We start from the raw sequence: 22,143 nt of genomic DNA, 5'->3' as shown, positions 1-22,143 counted from the left end.
CCCCCCGCGGCTACCTTAAGGAGGAGGGAGGGAGGGACGGAGCGCGAGCGTGCTTGTCTGCGTGGTCCCCGCCCTGATGGCCGCGCGCGTGCCCGCTCCGAGGGGTTGGTTGGAGAGCGAGAGATACAGAGCGCGCGCGTGGTACGGCGCAGCCTCGGAGCGTGCAGGGAAGATGGCGGCCGATAAACAGAAGCATCATGACGGGAGGGTGAAGATCGGCCACTACATCCTAGGGGACACGCTGGGAGTGGGCACTTTTGGCAAGGTGAAAGGTACGTGGAACGATGGGCCGGCGGGGAGGGAGGAGTGTCCGGGGAGATTATTAAATTATCCCAATTAAAGGGACAGTGCTGCTCTGTGTATGGGCTGCTCCAGTGACAGACCGTGTCTGTGGGACATTATTCTGTGTGGGGACGGTAACCGCTCCGGATATGGTGTATTTATCGCCGTCATACCCAGCATGCCCCGGTAACTGAGCACCAAAGGAAACAGAGTCCCCTTCAGCTGGAATGTGTGGTGGGGGTGACGATTATAGGAGAGGGGGGGGGGGGAGGGGAGACTGTGGTACAGGAAATTATAGTGCAGGGGGGGACTGTGGTACAGGAGATTATAGTGCAGGGGGGACTGTGGTACAGGAGATTATAGTGCAGGGGGGGACTGTGGTACAGGAGATTATAGTGCAGGGGGGGACTGTGGTACAGGAGATTATAGTGCAGGGGGGGACTGTGGTACAGGAGATTATAGTGCAGGGGGGGACTGTGGTACAGGAGATTATAGTGCAGGGGGGGACTGTGGTACAGGAGATTATAGTGCAGGGGGGGACTGTGGTACAGGAGATTATAGTGCAGGGGGGGACTGTGGTACAGGAGATTATAGTGCAGGGGGGGACTGTGGTACAGGAGATTATAGTGCAGGGGGGGACTGTGGTACAGGAGATTATAGTGCAGGGGGGGACTGTGGTACAGGAGATTATAGTGCAGGGGGGGACTGTGGTACAGGAGATTATAGTGCAGGGGGGGACTGTGGTACAGGAGATTATAGTGCAGGGGGGGACTGTGGTACAGGAGATTATAGTGCAGGGGGGGACTGTGGTACAGGAGATTATAGTGCAGGGGGGGACTGTGGTACAGGAGATTATAGTGCAGGGGGGGACTGTGGTACAGGAGATTATAGTGCAGGGGGGGACTGTGGTACAGGAGATTATAGTGCAGGGGGGGACTGTGGTACAGGAGATTATAGTGCAGGGGGGGACTGTGGTACAGGAGATTATAGTGCAGGGGGGACTGTGGTACAGGAGATTATAGTGCAGGGGGGGCACTGTGTGGTACAGGAGATTATAGTGCAGGGGGGGCACTGTGTGGTACAGGAGATTATAGTGCAGGGGGGGCACTGTGTGGTACAGGAGATTATAGTGCAGGGGGGGCACTGTGTGGTACAGGAGATTATAGTGCAGGGGGGGCACTGTGTGGTACAGGAGATTATAGTGCAGGGGGGGCACTGTGTGGTACAGGAGATTATAGTGCAGGGGGGGCACTGTGTGGTACAGGAGATTATAGTGCAGGGGGGGCACTGTGTGGTACAGGAGATTATAGTGCAGGGGGGGCACTGTGTGGTACAGGAGATTATAGTGCAGGGGGGGCACTGTGTGGTACAGGAGATTATAGTGCAGGGGGGGCACTGTGTGGTACAGGAGATTATAGTGCAGGGGGGGCACTGTGTGGTACAGGAGATTATAGTGCAGGGGGGGCACTGTGTGGTACAGGAGATTATAGTGCAGGGGGGGCACTGTGTGGTACAGGAGATTATAGTGCAGGGGGGGCACTGTGTGGTACAGGAGATTATAGTGCAGGGGGGGCACTGTGTGGTACAGGAGATTATAGTGCAGGGGGGGCACTGTGTGGTACAGGAGATTATAGTGCAGGGGGGGCACTGTGTGGTACAGGAGATTATAGTGCAGGGGGGGCACTGTGTGGTACAGGAGATTATAGTGCAGGGGGGGCACTGTGTGGTACAGGAGATTATAGTGCAGGGGGGGCACTGTGTGGTACAGGAGATTATAGTGCAGGGGGGGCACTGTGTGGTACAGGAGATTATAGTGCAGGGGGGGCACTGTGTGGTACAGGAGATTATAGTGCAGGGGGGGCACTGTGTGGTACAGGAGATTATAGTGCAGGGGGGGCACTGTGTGGTACAGGAGATTATAGTGCAGGGGGGGGAACGACTGTGGCACAGGAGATTATAGTGCAGGGGGGGCACTGTGTGGTACAGGAGATTATAGTGCAGGGGGGGCACTGTGTGGTACAGGAGATTATAGTGCAGGGGGGGGAACGACTGTGGCACAGGAGATTATAGTGGTACAGTTATTTGTGTTGTGTGTGAGAGAGAGCGTTTCGGTATGTTGGCAATGGTTTAAATACTAGTGTAAGTTAATTCTGTGCCACACCACAAAGAAAGGGAACAGAGCGAAGTTATTCCAGGTCAATAGTGCGGAAGTTACTATTGGGTTGAGTTAAAAAGGTTCTTTCAGGTCAGAGCTTTCTAAAAAATAAAAACCTGAAGAAATCTTTGTTTTGCTATTTTATGCCTTCATGTTTAGTTGTTTTGATTACACGCTTTCCTGCTGGAAAGGCATTATTACTGCTATTATATACTTATAATTGCACCATTTGCTTCATTGCAAACTCAAGAAACCAATGGTATGTCATCAAATTTGAGGCTGTGTGTGTGTGTATATATAACATTAAAAAAATAATATATATATATATATATATATATATATATATATATATATATATATATATATATATATATATATATATATATATATATATATATATATATATATTTGTGCTCGGAATTTAAATACGTAATGGATAGTAACTGTGAGCAAAGTTGGTTGTGGTGTGCCGAAACCAACGTATGAGTGGGCCTGTAAATAAAAGAGGGCCCACCAAGGAGAATGTAATTATAACAGGGTGTAGGTGGGTGGGGACAATCAGCTGAACGGCAGAGGTGAGTAGGAGCTGGGAGTTTAAGTAGGGGACTTACTCCTCCCACAAATTCAGGCCTCCACAAGTTCAGGCCTTTTAACTTGTGCTCGGAATTTAAATACGTAATGGATAGTAACTGTGAGCAAAGTTGGTTGTGGTGTGCCGAAACCAATGTACGAGTGGGCCTGTAAATAAAAGAGGGCAAAAGATAAATTCAAGAAAAACACTTTATTGCATTTTTTACAAGACCAAGTTCCTGAAAGCTTGGCGAAGCTCTTTCTCCGGCTGTGGAATATATGCAGTATATATGGAAGATTTCCACCGCCCCAGTCTCTTGATGATATGGACAGGTGTGTTAGTGCTAGAGGCTGCAGAGGCGGCTCCTATACGGAAGGAGTGCCCGGAGAATGCAGTCGGGTTGTGTCCGAGCTTAGATAACAGAGATCTGATGTGAACCATCAATTTTGCTGTGGTTAACGGGTGCCCTTGTAGTGTTAAGAGCGGAGAGTCCGGTAGGTGACCGTGCAGAGTTGACCGTAGGTGGTCTAGTACTTTTACCGGACACCAGGCATTATCAGTAGGGAAGAGAGGAATTATAGTAGGGTGTAGTGATCGGTTGGTTTTAGTGGTAGGGATCGAAAGCAGATAGTGGTCCTCTATCTTAGTGAGGTGTGATATTTTAAGGCTTGGCGTAATATCTCCTTGGCAAACCACGGTGAACTCTCTAGGTCCGAGAAAACCATAGAAAGCGAGATATATAGCAGCTTTGATCACCGTATTTGTGCCGATGTCGAATGGGGCTGTGTCAAGGAGATAGGCCCATCTATAGGTAATCTAGTGGTAGTGAGTGGAGGTGAAACCTTTGCTATACCTTTCAAGACCTTTTTGATGGGGTATGATGACAGGAAAGGAGTATTGTTAGGAAAATAGGTGAGGCTGTGGTGCTGAACCCCCGTGAGATAAAGTTTAATGGTGTTGTGAGATAGTTTAAGGTGTAGGTGGCAGAAAGAGGCAAAAGACACCATGGTTTGAATAGAGAAGTCACCTTGTAGACCGAATTCTGCAGTGAATTTGTTAAATATATTAATTGCCCTATTGTAAGTGATAGCAGTGTTGGGTGATAATGCTTGGTGAGTGATTGCTCTAGCGTGATTCAAGAGTGTGCTTAATCCAGGATTAGTTCGTGGAACCGTGGTGTTCTGGATGGCTGTAGGTGAGCCGTTGGGAGTGCCTGAGAGAATGCCTGGAATTGAGAACGAGAGAGCGTCAGCGGCCGTGTTGTGAATACCCGGGATGTGCTTCTGATTGCTGTGGGTGAAGGTGACCCTGGCTCTATTAGTAAAAAGTCGTCGAGGTTGTGGATAACGGAGTGACACCTGATGACGTTCAGAAGCAGCCAGCATAGTGACTCTGCGAAAATGTCGAACAGTTTGGGGCTGCTTCGAGAACCGAAAGTGAGTCGTGTAGAGAAGTAATATTTCCCTCGCCATTTAACACCGTGTAAGTGCCAGAGTGAGGGGTGCATGGGTAGTAATTTAAACGCGTTTGTGATGTCCGTTTTGCTAAGCCAGGGTCGATTACCAGATGATATGATGGACTGTATGGCGTCGTCGATGGTTACGTACTGAAGTGAGAATTCGTCTGCTGGAATGAGTGCGTTTATGCTTGGAACAAAAGAGGAGTGCGGTGCCGATAAAACAATAGACGTTTTTATTAGAATATTTGTGAATAGCAATACCAATGGGGTTAGTGCGCCAGGAGGAGAATGGCGAGGAGGTGAAGGGGCCGATCATGAAACCGTTGGTGATTTCAGAGGCAATGAGAGTGTCTATGGAGACTGGGTCTAAACGTGCTGACTGGAGATTAGGGCATTCTAGTGTACCTGGGGGAATGGCTACAATACCCGTGAGAAACCCTTTAGTGAACCCTGTGGTGAGATAATCCACCAGATGCCTGCTATGGTGAGACCTTAGGTAAAAAAAACAGCTTGTCGATGTTTGTCGGTTAGTCATTTGTTTGGTGACAACCTGGCTGGGCACATGGTCTTGGTATGTGCCCTGAAACATATGGAGCAGATGTGCAATAATCTACAGGCGCTGAAACTGCAGGAGCCTGCGTTGAAATTATTGCACACCTGCGCCTTCCCTAAAAAGGAGATGGGCCTACCTAGCTTATCCCGAAGACCACCCGCTGACTTGTTGTGAGGGGTGAAAGTGGAGTGAGGTGTGAAAGTAGAATGAGGGGTGGGAGTGGAGGTGGTGGGATCTGCTTCGACGGGACATAAGTCCGCCATGTGGGATGTCGAATTGCATATGGCACAAGCTGGGGGCCTGAGTCCAGCGAAGTGGCGACAGAACAGTTCTGTGTCCATCTGACCCCAGTTAATTTTAATATTGAACTGCTTCAGATGGGTCGCCGCCTTCGCTGAAACTGACTTGTGGTAGTCATAGAAAGAGGAGCCCCCGTACTTGATGCCTAGATCCACCACCTTGTGCAGATAAAGGTCTAACTCTTCTCTCCTGTGGGGATACACCGTGCAAATGACTTCTCGGTATATCCCGAAAGCTATCACAAACTGGGGTATGGACAATTTTTTATTAAGCCTGGGATCCCTTGTCTTGAGCACCACAGAGATATCACCGTAATTGAATGCCTTGTTCTCAAGTACATCCTGTGAGGCTATGAGCAAGGACACCAGACACACATCCTTCCCGTCTAGGATATCTTTCCTGATAGTCAGGGACGGAGTGTGCTGGTGACTCAAATGGTGTAATGGCTGTGCCCGGTGCTGGAGGGGGGAGTATAGGAGGGCATGTTGGTATAGCAGGTACAGCCGAGATAGCGACTGGGACTACCGTGGTAGTACCTGGGGAGGAGATGGCGCTTTCCACCTTAGCCTGCTATTGAGGGTTTTTTTTTTTTCTTGGGACATTCTAAAAGGAATGATTATGTGAAAGATATATTAGAATTGGCGTAAGGTAAGTAGGCGGGGTGGTGTATATGGAAGAACTGGACTGTAATGCTAGAGGCCAAAGCGAAAAACTTAACTGTTGAATGTTTGGATAGGTGAGGCCCTGCTAATGCCAAGTGGCGGTGAGAGGCTCTACCTATGATTTGGCTTATGACGTAGTTGCCACAGATGTGGTGGCGGGATGTTGGCCTCTCGGTGACAGTAGAGAGAAATCAAAACGTGTGGCCGTGACAGGTGAGGCTCTGACTAGCGCCCTGTAGTAGGGCATGCGAGGCTTGTAACTATGATTTGGGCGTGGGGCCGTACCTCCGTGTTGAGGTGGGGGGGATGGAAGGCCTCGCTGGGACGGGTTTTCTGATAGGGTGCGCTAAGGCACTAGCCTAGACCCTGTAGCCAATTCGGTTGTATATTTAAGGATAAGGTGAGAGGACTGGAATGTTGTGTAGATACTAACCTTGACTTCTTGCGAATGGTATCTGGAACCTTCTGGTGGTAATAAGTGTGGTAAGTCTCGTCTTATGCTGTCCTTGAGGAAGAGTCCTGAGGATTTAAGACGGATGTTGACGTATTTATGCGTATCGTGGTGGCGTATGGTTTGAATTGGGAGTAGCTTGTTTGTTAGGGGCGCAACGTGAGATCCTGCATTGAGGGATCTGGAAGGTTTAAGTGTGTGACTGGGCTGAAATAGATATTTGTGAGAAGGCTGGATGAGGCCTTGGGGTGACGATTAGACGTATTTGGGTATAGACGTAAGTACCTGAAGGTATGGCTGAGTACCGGGTCAGGTTTTGGTGTTTTCCGGAGCCTGATGGCTGTATGACCGTATGTCTGAGTAGAAATAATAGTAAAGAATTAACGTACCGTGGGCGTAAGCCTGTGGAAAAGTAGTAATGAACTTGAGACCGTGATAGGTTTTATATGAGGTGTAGTAACAAACGAGTTGTGAACTATACCTTGGTTTGACGTAAAGAAATTACGTTATGCGAAATGGTTTAACTGTGTAGAACCGGGGGAAGCCTAGAATAATACTGGAGCTAAGGGTTAACCGAAGAAAAATTCCATAGTTAACGACAGGTGTGAAGGTAAGTAATAAAACCCAATATGTAAACATTTTAGGCCTATGGCTTTATAACGCAAAGTGATAAAATACAATACCTGTTCCTGTAATAAAAGACCTTGAAATAAACAACTTTAGCGCAGAAAAAGCGAGAAACCGATGCAGTCTGTAAAGCCAAAAATATGTGACGGCGTGATGATATGGAAAATGAATAGTACAGATGTTTATGTGCCGGATATTGTGTTTTATAAACAGTATTTATTAGTATCTGTGACGTATGGCAGTATATACCATGGATAAAAAGAGATGAAGTGTTTAATAGGTAAATATGTGTTGTGGCAAGGTCAGAGAGGCTTTCTATGTTAGTAATAGATTGGAGTGCTCTCTATTCCCAGCATGATGGGGTTAATTGGTGGGAGTCACCCCTTGAATGTTATATACCAGGTGAATGTAATTAACCAGCACTAGGGTTTTAAAAGGTTGGCCTCTGAAGACAGAGAGTCTAACGGCTGGGAGAGAGGAGGCAGTTAAGCCTGAGATAAAGGTACTGTGTGAAACCTGCTTAAAGTGCTGTATTTAATTTGTTTAAAACTGGGAACCAGATTAGCTGGCCAGTTGGATAGTTAGTAACACTGTTGTTTAGTAAGTCTCCCAAGTTGAAGTAGGATTTATTTTCTTTTGTTTTATTTTGTGGGAGAGCACAACCTTGTATATATTGTGGAAAGTGACAAACTGCAGTACTATTATATCCTGACTGTTGCATTTGAAGTTTATTGTGAAGAGCCTGGCCATCCTGCCACAGTGTATAGAAACCGTACGTTTATGATAGGCGTGGATATTTTAAAAAGTAGTAAAACAAATTAACTGGTTAACATAGAAAGAAAATCACAAGGCAGATTTTAAACAAGCTAATTATATCCCCAAACTGACAAAAAGGTATTAGTAGCAATATGACCGAACAGGGAATATACGTAAAGAAAAGTAGAATTCGTGAAATAGAACTTAGTGCATACTGTAGCCTATTTGAATAAGAACTAGCTGAATATGGATTTAGAGCATGGGGTTTGTGCTTTAATCGTACAAAATAGATTGGTCCTGGGTGACCCAACGAAAATAAGAGAATGCCAGTAATAATATTACTGTGTATATAAATCGTAATAGATTCGGTAGTTTCCGTACGAATGTGTAAAAGCAGTGATAAAGTGCCGAGCGTTCGTCTGTTTGGCGCAAACGCTGAAATCGGTTAAAAAAGCGTGTATTTGTACGAATATGATAGAGGGAGCCTACCCCTACGTTTTTAGGCCCAAACGGCGGGAAATAGCGGAGCGCTATTTCCTACGCCTAACTTACGTGAACGTGCCGGTCTTGTGACCGGAAACCGGGTACCTCGACCGGGAACCGAGTGGAAGGCCTCAAACGGACAGAGGACTGGTCAGGACGTCTGACTGCTGGAAACAGGAAAAAATTCTGGCGGGAAGCTGGACAGGAAGTGCTGGTTGCTATGGGGACAAGACAATCAGCTGAACGGCAGAGGTGAGTAGGAGCTGGGAGTTTAAGTAGGGGACTTACTCCTCCCACAAATTCAGGCCTCCACAAGTTCAGGCCTTTTAACATATATAAAAAAAACAAAAACCTGGACTGTGTCCTCTTTAATCTGTTTAATTGTTAGAAACATTTGTTAGAAACATTTTATAGTTGTTTATTGATGGAGGTGAGATCTTTCTTTTTTTTCTCTTCACCTACTCTTGCATGCTTGTGGGAATTGCTAAAAGTTGACTGGGAAAGTGCCACCTGTTAAAGGGACACTAGTCACCAAAACGTGATCTTTAAAGGGACACTATAGTCACCAGAACAACTACAGCTTATTGAATTTGTTCTGGTGAGTAGAATCATTACCTTCAGGCTTTTTGTTGTAAAAACTGTCCAACCAGAGAAAATGCAGTGTTTACATTACAGCCTAGTGATAACTTCACTGGCCACTCCTCAGATGGCTGTTAGAGATCCTTCCTGGGCCATGGCTGCCTAAAATGCATCCAAACATTGTCTCCTCCCTCTGCATGCAGACACTGAACTTTCCTCATAGATTTAATTGATTCAATTAATCTCTGTGAGGAGATGCTGATTGGCCAGGTCTGTGTTTTGTGCTGCTTTGCCCCTGATCTGCCTCCTTGTCAGTCTCTGCCAATCCTTTGGAGAAGCATTGTGATTGGATCAGGCCACCACTTCTGATGTCAGCAGATGGCTTGTTTTTCTGAGGCAGACAGCATGCAGAGCTACAGCTTCAGGCTTGAATACAGTATGATTTTGCTATATTTATGGAGGCATGAGGGGCCCAGGGGGGCTAGATGGTGGTTTTAACACTGTAGGGTCAGGAATACATGTTTGTGTTCCTTTAATGAATCCGTTTTAGTGGCTATATCATGCCTCTGCAGTCTCTCTGCTCAATTTGCTGCCATTTAGGAGTTAATGCAGCCTTAGCCACACATCTTCTGGCTGGCTGACACAGTCTGCATAAAAACAAAATGGGTTTTATTTTCAATCAGATGTTGACTTGCTTTAAAAGTTTTTATCTTGTGCTCTGTAAATTGAACTTTAGTCTCATACAGGAGGCTCTTGCAGACTCTAGCAAGCTATTAAAAGAGCATGAGGGGGTCGGAGCCTGGCTACTGTACAGAGCAGACGTGTGGTGCCTGAGCTTCCGCGACTTGCACCCAAAAACCGACAATAACCCTGAATATATACCTCACCTGGACGCAAGGCACGATTAAGCCTGTAACTCAAATGCCGGTGGTGCTGGAGACCCACCTTGTGGACATCTCCCCTGCTGGAAACTCCAATCCGAGGCCTTGCGGCCTACCAGTGATCGAGTGGAGAAGAGGCGACCGCTCTCCCCACTGCTTCAACTGGTGGTGAGCTACTCGACGAGTGCAGTCTTCCACCCCCCGGGTTATCCCGGCCCTCCCATGCTAGCTCCAGACCAGAGCGTTGCACCCCGTTGCCCGACACCAACCACAAGGCTAACCCGACCAACTCACCTAACATGGCGGACGCGCTCCCTGACCAGGGGCGTGAACTGCATAAACAGGCGGAAGATAGACTGGGCTCGGTAGAAGGCATGCTACAACGCCTTGACAACCTGTTTGAACAATTCTTGCGCAAAATAGAGGCTCGACAGCAGAACCAACCCCCACAACCACAGGGGAGCAAGCAAAGAGTCGGGAGCCGCACAAAGCCGGGGCCCCGCATGGGCAAAACACCTTCCAAAGCATCGAGACACCCCCCACCTAACTTACTAAGAAGAAGAGCCGCCCTGGCAACAGCCGCAAAGCACACTCCACGACGACAGTATCGCAACACCTGCTTCATGGATCCCAGACACGGATCCACCCGTAGATCCGGAGGGTGAGAGAACACAACCCGACACACCGACCTCACAAAGCACCACCAAGAGACTCTCCCAAAACACTGAGCAGAGGCATAGGCTGAATTCACTGCACCAGCAATCCCTGGGACATAGCTCCATATGCTGCTCTGCCAAACCAGCGCTAATGATGCCGCCAACACATTTTAAATTTCTGTTATGCCATAATTGATGTCTTATTACCATGCCTTCATTTACGCTCACTCCGGGACACACAGGGGTAATTCTGGGGTTGTAATAATATAAATGGGTCACGAACATGCCACATGGAAGGTCAGCCTAGCAGGATCTTGCTTGCAACCCTACACCCAGTCTAGTTAACATGGGCAGTTTTAACCCCTATACATACTGCTGGCTAGCTGTGGTGCTCTTGCCCCGATACGAGCTTACTTGGTTGAGAAGCAGTATTACCCACCCACCTTCTTATTACCCATATATACAGATATAACCATGCCGTGTAACTAAGGGCCACTACGCACGTCACACTTAATTTGATACCTGCCAGAATACCAAACACACCTGTCAATGCAATAACGTACGATTTGAGTAAGGTCACACCTCTTTTAGCATGCGCACCGGGGGACTTTCCAGCTTACTAATTTAACACTAGAGTTTAACCTGTCTCTAATTTAAAAAAAAATGTCAGATATATAGCTAAGACTTGATAGTCTACCGATCTTGTTTATATGCGCTATATACTTGTATGTTTAAATCATAAACATTGTCAGTTAAACACAAATGTCCTGTTATGCCTTTGAAGACAATACTGTTTACACTAGCTTATCTGCCTACAATGTTGAACCTGCTATCCCTATTACTTAGACATGCCATCAGTGCAAGTACTTAAAACATGCATCAAGTAAACGGTGAACAGAATATGGTACCTGCACGTAATCTTAACTATAAGCCTAATTTGTCAGGAAATATGCATTGCCTAGCAAATACTATACCTGTTAACCATCTATTGTCTACGCTTGTTGATATAATAATATAAAATGAGGTTGATAATCCTAGGAGATCTCTGTAATCTGTTATAGTGACCCTAATCTGTACAACTCTTGCAAGGCTCACTCTTTTTTTTTTTATTTCCTGTATCACCATAATCACATGCCTCAATAAAATAAAGAATTGGGGAAAAAAAAAAAAGAGCATGAGATTATACATTTTAAATTAAGCAGAATTTACAATAAAGAAAGTGTAAACACTAGATAACTCTTTACAGGAAGTCTTTAGGAATGCTGTTTAAGTCACATGCAGGGAGGTGTGCCTAGGGCTGAATAAAAAAAGATTTTACTTCCTAAATGGCAGACAATTGAGCAGTGAGACTGCAGGGGCATGATCTATACAGTATAACTTCACTAAGCTAAATATGTTTTGCTGACTAAGTTTTGTCATCTCTGGGATTGTCCCTTAGACACAGTAATCCCTGCTTGTCTCTCTATCCTTTGACTACATTGACCTTCCTGTTTGAAAATTTTCAACACCAAAAATGACTTTATACTAAAAAAGGTAATTGTTCGGATGTTGTCACATGATCTAAAGCGGTTTTCTTCTTCAGGGATCTTTGCACATTTTGCAAAGGCCCCCTGAAGGGATCATTCCTGCTCTGTGTGCAATGAAGCGGAGGAGAGTCTTACTTTCTTCAGCTTTTTGGAGCATATGCAGCAGTGATGCTAGTTTCTGAGTACCACGCAGACTTGTAGAGATGAACCATGAGACTGTAGTTTTCTCAACCGACCAGCCTACATGTTGCATCAGAAGATGCTTGATTCCTACAGTCAATACTCGTGAGAATTGCCAAGTTGACAGTGGAAGAGCCCATCTTTTGTCAGGCTTTGCCATAAGATAAGGTAGTCTGTATTTTATCTTTTTGGCTGTGCTGGAATTTCAGTGTTTTTTTATTTTATTTTTTTATTATTTTGTGGTACGACGGGTGCCAGTTACCAATTCCTACTTTTGGACGGAGACTGTAAACTGCTTGCAAACCTCAAATCCTTCCTTGGCTCTGACAACTGAATTCAAGGCAAAGGGAAATTAAAGCGGCACTGTCATGCCGAACTTACCTTTTTCTTTAATCGATTCCGCTTCTCTGCCTCTGTCAGGATCTGTTCTTCATTTCTTCCTGTCTGCTCTAGTTTTCTTTAAAACATAAGACAAAGTAGGGACTATTTGTCTTATGGAGGTTTCAGCGGAGGAGCAAAGTGCTTCATTTCCGGTGGTCAGATACATTTTCCCAAAATTCTTAGCTTAGCCCTGTTCCCGAACGTCCTGTCACTGAGACAGAACGCCGCCAAAACTACCGAATTGTGTCCTAACAGAATGAGAACAGTTTGTTCATTCATGTTTGGACGCAATTCGGGACTTGGTTCGTATCTGAATTCCATTAGAATGAATGAAACTCCGATCTGATTTGTAGATAACTCCCTAATTCCCACGGGATCAGGGAGCTATCTACCAAAAGGCTGAAAGACCTAAATTGGCTGCAAGATGCAGCCGTGGCACAAATCAGATTGGGATTTCATGCGCTATCTAGTGTGGGCAGGGCCTCCATCTAACCACACAAAGATGGCGGTGCCCAGGACATAGGTCCGGGCACAAAATAAAGATGAAAAACTAGGTAATATGGGGGATTTGGGGGCGACTAGGGGGTCAATTAGATGTAGTGGAGTCGGGATGGGGGTTAAAAAAAAAAAAAACTGGGTTCAGCCATGACAGTGCCCCTTTTTAGACACTTTGAGCTTGAGGACACACATTGTGCTAAAGAGAGGAGTCCTCGGATTCATTGGCTTCATGTGGTGGTTTTATTTTTATTTTTTTCATATGTTGAATCAAATAAATTCCAGTGAGCATAAGGCTGAACGTTTCTGAATTTCTTGATAGAAGAACTGTGGATGGATAAATTCAAATGGAAAGTATGCTGTTTACTTTTTACTTTGTTTTGATTTTTTTTGTTTTGTTTTTTGAATCAATTCGTCTGAGTGAATAGGCATTTGACTAGAATTGTCTGTATTGCTTGTCGTCCATTTATTGATTTAGTAAGCAGCGCTCATGTGGGTGGGACACTTTTTTTATTCTGTGATCTGAGGAAGCCGATGTATCGTCGAAATGCGTTCACGTTTCAGTGTTGCAACCCTGCCCCAGAAGCAGCAGCATGAGTGTATGGCGCTTGGTGAGATGGAGGCCTCAGCTTTGATTATGCATTATAAATTTCTACACTTCCTGCTTATGCAGGGTTTATATTTGTGGAGCAGTGTCGTGTGCATTTTTTGTCTTCATGTGATGTGATAACATTTTCTTAATTTACATGCATAAAGTTCCAGTGGATTTCATTCCTCTACATTATCCTGCCTTGACGGGCCCCTCAGTCCTCATGAACCATTCTAACTTCAGACTTAAACTGCTCTTGCATCAGACTGTTTCAAAGCGGTCTCTATGGTCTTCCTTGCAGGGAAGACCATACTAAGGGTAGGGATGGGATTATTATTTTCTTTTTTTAAATCCACACATTCCTCTTTAAAGAGTAGAAATAATATATTATATTTCCTTAATTAAAACAAACGTTCAAAAAGTTTCGAGGTGACAGTTGTCCTTTTTAAAGTTTTCACTAATGTGTAAAGAAAGGTAAGTGGGTCTAAGGTTGTGTTTTTTTGTTTTTTTTTTCTTCCTAATTTTATCCACCATGCTATCCCAGATGTCTGAGTTCTCAGTTGTCTGATCAGGATACAACCTGGAATTGCATCAAGGGCTATAGGCTATGAAGTGTATTGCCCCACATATTGCAGTACAGACAGGGGGAAGGAATGCTCTTGGGGACTATATTCTAAACCTTTTAAAGGAACTCGTTTTACTTCAGTTACTTAATCCAGCGCCGGGCTCCCTCACATGCGTGGCAATGCTTTCCTATGGATGTTCTGCACGCTGGATGCGATTTTCGCATCCAGCGTTGCAGAAGCACCTCTAACGGCTATCAGGAAGACAGCCACTAGAGGTTGGATTAACCCTGCAATGTAAATTGAGCAAATTTACAGTTTCTCTGAAACTATGTTTACATCTGAAGGGTTAAAACCTGGGTGACTTGGCACCCAGACCACTTAATTGAGCTGAAGGGGTTTGGGTGACAAGTTGTTTTTTTTTTTTGTTTTTTTTTTAAAGGTCATAGCTGTATTTCCCGTACCTCAGAAGGAAGGACTTCTAGTAATCAATCTCCCTCCACTCCCCATTTTCCTAGTACGGAATCCTAATTCTAAAGACAATAAAATGGGGTCCTATAGAACCAGAGATTTCAGATGGTTATTATAAGGCATCTCCTTCGCAAAAGGTTAGATTCATGTGGCTTTTTTATTTTATTTTATTTTTTAGGAACTACTTTATTTCTATTAACCCCTTCAGGACTGTCAGCGGTAAAACGTGCGTTTGGACCGCTGACGGTCCTGAACCGTCATAAAGGTCTGGGGCTACTTACCTGATCACCGTCGGTCCCACGGCGGCCATCAGTGCTCCACCCGGTCCAGGGGGACTGCCTGTCTGCCCGGGCAGTCCCCCCTCGGCAGATCAGGACCCCACGGCCATGTGATCACTCGATCACATGACCGCAATAGGGGTCCATGTGTCTGCCTGCAGTCTCCCTGCAAGTGAAAAATCAAAAATAGTTAAAAAATAAAGCAATCAGTGTAAAAAAAATACGTGTGTGTATGTATGTATATATATTGTATCATATATATGTCATACTAAGTGTATTTTTATATTATATATATATATACGTATATTAATATAAAAATACACTTATATTTAAATTACACACGAATATATACAATATATATATATATATATATATATATATATATATATATATATATATATATATATATATATATATATATATATATATATATATATATATATATATATATATACACATATACACACAAACTGCAAATGTCCCGCACTCAATGTACCGGTCTTGTACTTGCCTCGGTGCTGCCTCAGCCTTCAATATATTCAAATGGAAAGAGTGCACTCAAAGGTCTTCTTAAGGATATAAACGATTTATTTTGCCAAAATTTCAAAAGACATACAAGTCGACGTTTCAGTCCTCGTGGGACTTTTTTCAAAAAAAGTCCCACGAGGACTGAAACGTCGACTTGTATGTCTTTTGAAATTTTGGCAAAATAAATCGTTTATATCCTTAAGAAGACCTTTGAGTGCACTCTTTCCATTTGAATATATATATATATATATATATATATATATATATATATATATATATATATATATATATATATATATATATATATATATAATTATAATATATATTTACTATATATGGTGTGTGTATATGTATATATATATTATTATAAAATAGAAATAGCGTATATACTCGAGTATAAGTCGACTCGAATATAAGCCGAGGCCCCTAATTTTACCCCACAAAACTGGGAAAACTTATTGACTCGAGTATAAGACTAGGGTGGGAAATGCAGCAGCTGCTGGTAAATTTCTAAATAAAATTAGATCCTTAAAAAATTATATTAATTGAATATTTATTTACAGTGTGTGCATATAATGAATGCAGTGTGTGTGTGTGAGAATGCAGTGTGTGTGTGTGTGATGCAGAGCCTTGGTGGGGGGTGGGCATTTTTTAATTATTATTATTATAATATTTTTTTTTTATTAACATATATACATTTTTTCGTCCCCCCTCCCTGCTTGCTAGCTGTCCAGGGAGGGGGGCTCTCCTTCCCTGGTGGTCCAGTGGATGGGCACTGTGTAGGAGGGGGCTGTGGGGGCTGCAGAGAGATGTTACTTACCTTTCCTGCAGCTCCTGTCAGCTCTCTCCTCCTCCGCCGGTCCGTTCAGCACCTCGGTCAGCTCCCAGTGTAAATCTCGCGAGAGCCGCGGCTCTCGCGAGATTTACACTGTGAGCTGACAGAAGAGCTGAACGGACCGGCGGAGGAGGAGAGAGCTGACAGGAGCTGCAGGAAAGTTAAGTGACATCTCTCTGCAGCCCCCAGTCTGTATTATGGCAATGCAAATTGCCATAATACAGACAATTGACTCGAGTATAAGCCGAGTTGGGGTTTTTCAGCACAAAAAATGTGCTGAAAAACTCGGTTTATACTCGAGTATATACGGTAATATGTTAATATAAATAACAAAAAATAAAAATAATTTTTAATAATTATAAAAATATATATGCAATTTTATTCTAACAGTATTTTGATATTTATATATATTTATATCAAAATACACTTAGAATGTAATGATATATATATATCTATGTATAAATAAATAAAAACAATACGAAATATACATATTTCCATATACATAATTACATAAATAATTTCATAAATATACACGTAGACGTCAAATATGTATATATATTAACCCCTTAAGGACCGGACTTTTTTTGCGATGTTGTACATTTGCGACCAGGCATCTTTTTGACACTTTTGTGGTGTTTGTGTTTAGCTGTAATTTTCCGCTCTCTCATTTACTGTTCCCATACAAATTATATATTGTTTTTTTTCAGGACAAAAGGGGCTTTCTTTACATACCATTATTTATATAATCTCATGTAATTTAATTTTAAAAAAAATGAAAAAATATGATGACAAATTGAAAAAAATACACGTTTTTTTGAATTTTATGTGAAAAATCTTTTACTCCTCTACAAAAGCGAATGGGGAAAAAAACTGCTAAATAGATTCAAAATGTTGTCCTGAGTTCAAAAATACCCAGTGTTTACATGCTTTTTGCTATTTTTTTGCATGTTATAGGGCTATAAGTACAAGTAGGATATTGCGGTTTCAAAACATAAATTTTTAAAATGTATCAATAGTGACATTGTAACACAATTATCAGTCATAAATTGCTAAATAACACCCCACATGTACATATTTTTTTTAAAAGTAGACAACCCAGGGTATTCAATATGGGGTATGTCCAGACTTTTTTAGTAGCCACTTAGTCGCAAACACTGGCCACCATTAGCGTTCATATTTGTTTGTGTGTGAAAAAAGTAAAAAACTAAATTGAACGCTAATTTTGGCCAGTGTTTGTGACTAAGTGGTTACTAAAAAAGACTGGACATAACCCAAGGTATTGCAAATGGGGTGTCTTCTTTTGCAAATGGTATGCCATCATGGGGGTAATTCTCATTCTTGGGCTACCATACGCTCTCAAAGGCAACGTAACCAACCTGGCCATTTTCAATGTAAAAATATTTGACCCATATATTTGACCCTGTAACTTTCAAAAATGCTATAAAACCTGTACATGGGGGGTCCTGTTCTACTCAGGAGACTTTGCTGAACACAAATATTAGTGTTTCAAAACAGTAAAATGTATCACAACAATTATATCATCAGTGAAAGTGCTGTTTGTGTGTGAAAAATGCAAAAAAAAAGTCACTTTCACTGACAATATCATCGCTGTGATATGTTTTACTGTTTTGAAACACTAATATTTGTGTTCAGCGAAGTCTCCCGAGTAAAACAGTACCCCCCATGTACAGGTTTTAGGGTGTCGTAGAACGTTACAGGGTAAATTACAGTGATGGCAAATTAAATTCTCTGGACTTTCAGGCTGGGTTGGCAGGCAGGTCCCTTAAATTGCAATCAATAAAATAACTTAATTATGTAAAAATATTACATAAATACGCACGTAGAATTTAAATAAATATGCATATTTATATATTTGAAGTCTGTGTATATTTATATAATTTATGTAATTTTGTATATGGACATATGAATAGTTCGCATTCTATTTATTTATATATACATAGATATATATACAATTTCATTCTAAGTGTATTTTGATATAAATATATATATTAATATCAAAATACAGTTAGAATAACATTTCGTATAGATATATAATTTTTTTTAAATTTTTATTTTTTATTTTTTTAATTTAATTATTTATTATTCGTATTTTATAATATATATATATATATATATATATATATATATATATATATATATATTTATTATATATATGTGTAAATTAATTATAAGTGTATTTTTATATTAATATATGTACATATTAATATAAAAATACACTTAGCATGACATTATATATGATATATAGACATATATTATATAGGTATAATATATGTCTATATATCATATATATATATATATATATATATATATTTTTTTTTTTTTTTTTTAATAAACTTTCACTTTAAATTTTTCTTTGATTTTACAGTTGCAGGGAGACTGCCTGTCAGCACAGACAGTCCCCCTGCTGGCAGAGACTAGGACACCTATTGTGACCATGTGATCGCTCTGCTGAGCGATCACATGGCCCCAGGGGTCCTAAACCGCCATGGGGAGACTGTCTGGGCTGCAGGCAGTCTCCCCACACCGGGAGCACCGCCGATCGCCGCCGGGGGAACGACGGCGATCGGGTAAGTACATTTTAAATTTAGGACGGTTCAGGACCGTCGTCGGTCGACAAGGGAAAAATGCCGATGACGGTCCTGAACTGGTTAAAATTCTACGTGCGTATTTATGTAATATTTTTACCTAATTAAGTAATTTTAATGATTGCAATTTGAGGGACCTGCCTGCCAACCCAGGCCGAAAGTCCAGATAATTTAATTTGCTAGCACTGTGTTTAACCCTAAAACCTGTACATGGGGGTACTGTTTTACTCGGGAGACTTCGCTGAACACAAATATTAGTGTTTCAAAACAGTAAAACATATCACAGCGATATTGTCAGTGAAAGTGACTTTTTTTGCATTTTTCACACACAAACAGCACTTTTACTGATGATATTATTGCTGTGATACATTTTACTGTTCTGATACACTAATATTTGTGTTCAGCGAAGTCTCCTGAGTATAACAGTACCCCACATGTAGAGGTTTTATAGTGTTTGTGAAAGTTACAGGGTCAAATATAAGGCTTGATTTTACTTTTTTTTTTTTTTTGATTGAAATTTGTCAGATTGGTTAGGTTGCCTTTGAGAGCGTATGGTAGCCAAGGAATGAGAATTAGCCCCATGATGGCATACCATTTGCAAAAGAAGACAACCCAAGGTATTGCAAATGGGGTATGTTCAGCCTTTTTTAGTAGCCACTTAGTCACAAACACCGGCCAAAGTTAGCGTTTCTTGCATTTTTAACACACAAACAAATATAAATGCTAACTTTGGCCAGTGTTTGTGACTAGGTGGCTACTAAAAAAAACTGGACATACCCAATTTTGAATACCCTGGGTTGTCTACTTTAAAAAAAAAAAAATATGTACATGTTAGGTGTGTTTCGGGGATTTATGACAGATAACGGTGTTACAAGGTCACTATTGATACATTTGATATATATATATATATATTTGTGTGTGTATATTGAAACAGCAATTTCCTACTTGTATTTATAGGCCTATAACTTGCAATAAAGCATGTAAACACTGGGTGTTTTTAAACTCGGGACAAAATTTTGAATCTATTAAGCAGTTTTTTTCATTAGCTTTTGTAGATAAGTAAAAGTCCAAAAACATGTATTATTTTTTTTTTTTTTTTTTTTTTACATTTTTCACCATATTTTATTATTTTTTTTAAATACAATATATGACATAATACAAATAATGGTATGTAAAGAAAGCCCCCTTTTGTCCTGAAAAAAACAATATATAACTTGTATGGGAACCGTAAATGAGAGAGCGGAAAATTACAGCTAAACACAAACACCACAAAAGTGTTAAAACAGCTCTGGTCCTTAACATACAAACATCGCAAAAACAGGCCGGTCCTTAAGGGGTTAAGTAGTTATCATGCCCTCCATCTGTGCTTAAGAGGACCAACTTAAACCAGACAATTATAGGATTTTTGCTTTCTTTCATTGAATGAGCTAGGCTCTTAGAAGTAAATCCTCATCTGACTAATATTCATTTTCCATCTGGTCTTTTGTATGCTTTAACCCCTTAAGAACCAATGTGTTAATTTTTTTTTTTAATTTTTTTTATGCAATACATTTTGATCAAGGCATGTTTTGGCACTTTGACCATGCGTTTATTCTACCACCATATCCCCCTTTTTGTTTATGTGCGCCCATACATATTTTAATATCCCATATGTATACACTATATTAAAGGAACACTATAGGGTCAGGAATACCACCTTGGCTGAGATTGTCAGTTGTCCCATAGGAAAGCATTGAGGTGCTAATGTGCCTGTGCAATAAAACACCTCTCAGGAGTTTGTTGGACTTCATATATTTGTGCAAACTGAGCGATGATTGCATGTGGTGAGGGACAATCCTCAATTTACACATTACAGCACTTGGAGAAAGTGATCTCCTGTCACTTCCTCCCAGCACTTATGAATGGGATTTCACCCTGAAGTTGAGCAGCCCACAGCAGCTATCGCAGCTCCTGGCCTTGGCCAGCCTGTACCCCTGGGAAGCCACCCACACTTCAAGACATAAACAAAGCTGCAGGAAAATGTATTCCTGTCCCTATAGTGCTAAAACCACCATTTAGTTGCCGCTCCCCTGCCCCCTCCCCCCCAGCCGCATTGGAATTGCCGATTTTTCAGGCAAGGGGGTAGGGACAAATGCAGTTTTAGCCAATCAGCACCCCCTCCTAGAGATTAATTGAATCAATGCATCTCTGAGGAAAATTCGGCGTCACCATGCAGAGCGTGGAGACGCTGAACGGCAGTGCTGCAAACTATGCGGCACTGAGCCAGTAAGCACCTCCAGGGGCCATCTAAGGAGTGGCCACTTGTAGGTGTCCCTAGGGGCAATGTAAGCACTGCTTTTTCTCTGAAAAGGCAGTGTTTGCATGAAAATGCCTGCATATAATTACTCACCAGAACAACTACATTAAAGGACCACTCTAGGCACCCAGACGACTTCAGCTTAACGAAGTGGTCTGGGTGCCAGGTACCTCTAGGATTAACCCTTTTTTTTTTATAAACATAGCAGTTTCAGAGAAACTGCTATGTTTATAATGAGGGTTAATCCAGCCTCCAAATCCTCTAGTGGCTGTCTCATTGACAGCCGCTAGAGGCGCTTGCGTGCTTCTCACTGTGAAAATCACAGTGAGAGCACGCAAGCGTCCATAGGAAAGCATTGTAAATGCTTTCCTATGCGACCGGCTGAATGCGAGCGCGGCTCCTGCCGCGCATGCGCATTCAGCCGATGACGTCGCGATCAAGATGGAGAGGAGGAGGAAAGCTCCCCGCCCGGCGCTGGAAAAAGAGGTAAGTTTAACCCCTTCCTCTCTCCAGAGCCCGGCGGGAGGGGGTCCCTGAGGGTGGGGGCACCCTCAGGGTACTCTAGTGCCAGGAAAACGAGTGTTTTCCTGGCACTAGAGTGGTCCTTTAAGCTGTAGTTTTTCTGGTGACTACAGTTTTCATTTACGTTACCAGCCTTGACTCTAGAAATATCGAAATGTTGTTTTTTTTTTTTTCCTTTCCAATTGCTATGGCAGAATGACTACAGTATTGACTTCTGTAAATGGTTAACTTGTTGCAGCTGACTCTTGCAGAGGTTTGCTGGTCTGTCCATCTCACTAGTACATATACAATTCATAGAGAGGTTAGTTTACACCTCGTACTGTATTACAAATTACTTCTACTAACCAAACCTGTAATGTTGCAAGAGTGGAGATATTCCTTACAACTATTGACTCAATATTTAAATTCATTATGACCTCCAGTAGAACTGGCTCAAGGTGAACTATGTACAGTTGTTT

The 22,143-nt window shown here is 42.3% G+C and overlaps 2 protein-coding genes across 2 annotated transcripts in view; one reads left to right on the top strand and one right to left on the bottom strand.

The window, feature by feature from the left end:
• The window catches only part of C7 (complement C7), a 251,950-nt gene that overhangs the window by 197,577 nt on the left and 32,230 nt on the right, over window positions 1–22,143 (bottom strand). The window lies entirely within an intron of this gene.
• The window catches only part of PRKAA1 (protein kinase AMP-activated catalytic subunit alpha 1), a 49,105-nt gene continuing 27,047 nt past the window's right edge, over window positions 86–22,143 (top strand). Inside the window, exon 1 of the mRNA XM_063454001.1 lies at window positions 86–272. Within this exon, the coding sequence (XP_063310071.1) occupies window positions 173–272 (100 nt within the window). The 5' untranslated portion in view covers window positions 86–172. The remainder of the gene's footprint in view (window positions 273–22,143) is intronic.

This window comes from Pelobates fuscus, chromosome 5 (assembly GCF_036172605.1).
Source record: "Pelobates fuscus isolate aPelFus1 chromosome 5, aPelFus1.pri, whole genome shotgun sequence".
Classification (NCBI taxonomy): Eukaryota; Metazoa; Chordata; class Amphibia; order Anura; family Pelobatidae; genus Pelobates; species Pelobates fuscus.
This window is presented reverse-complemented; position numbering and strand designations above follow the sequence as displayed.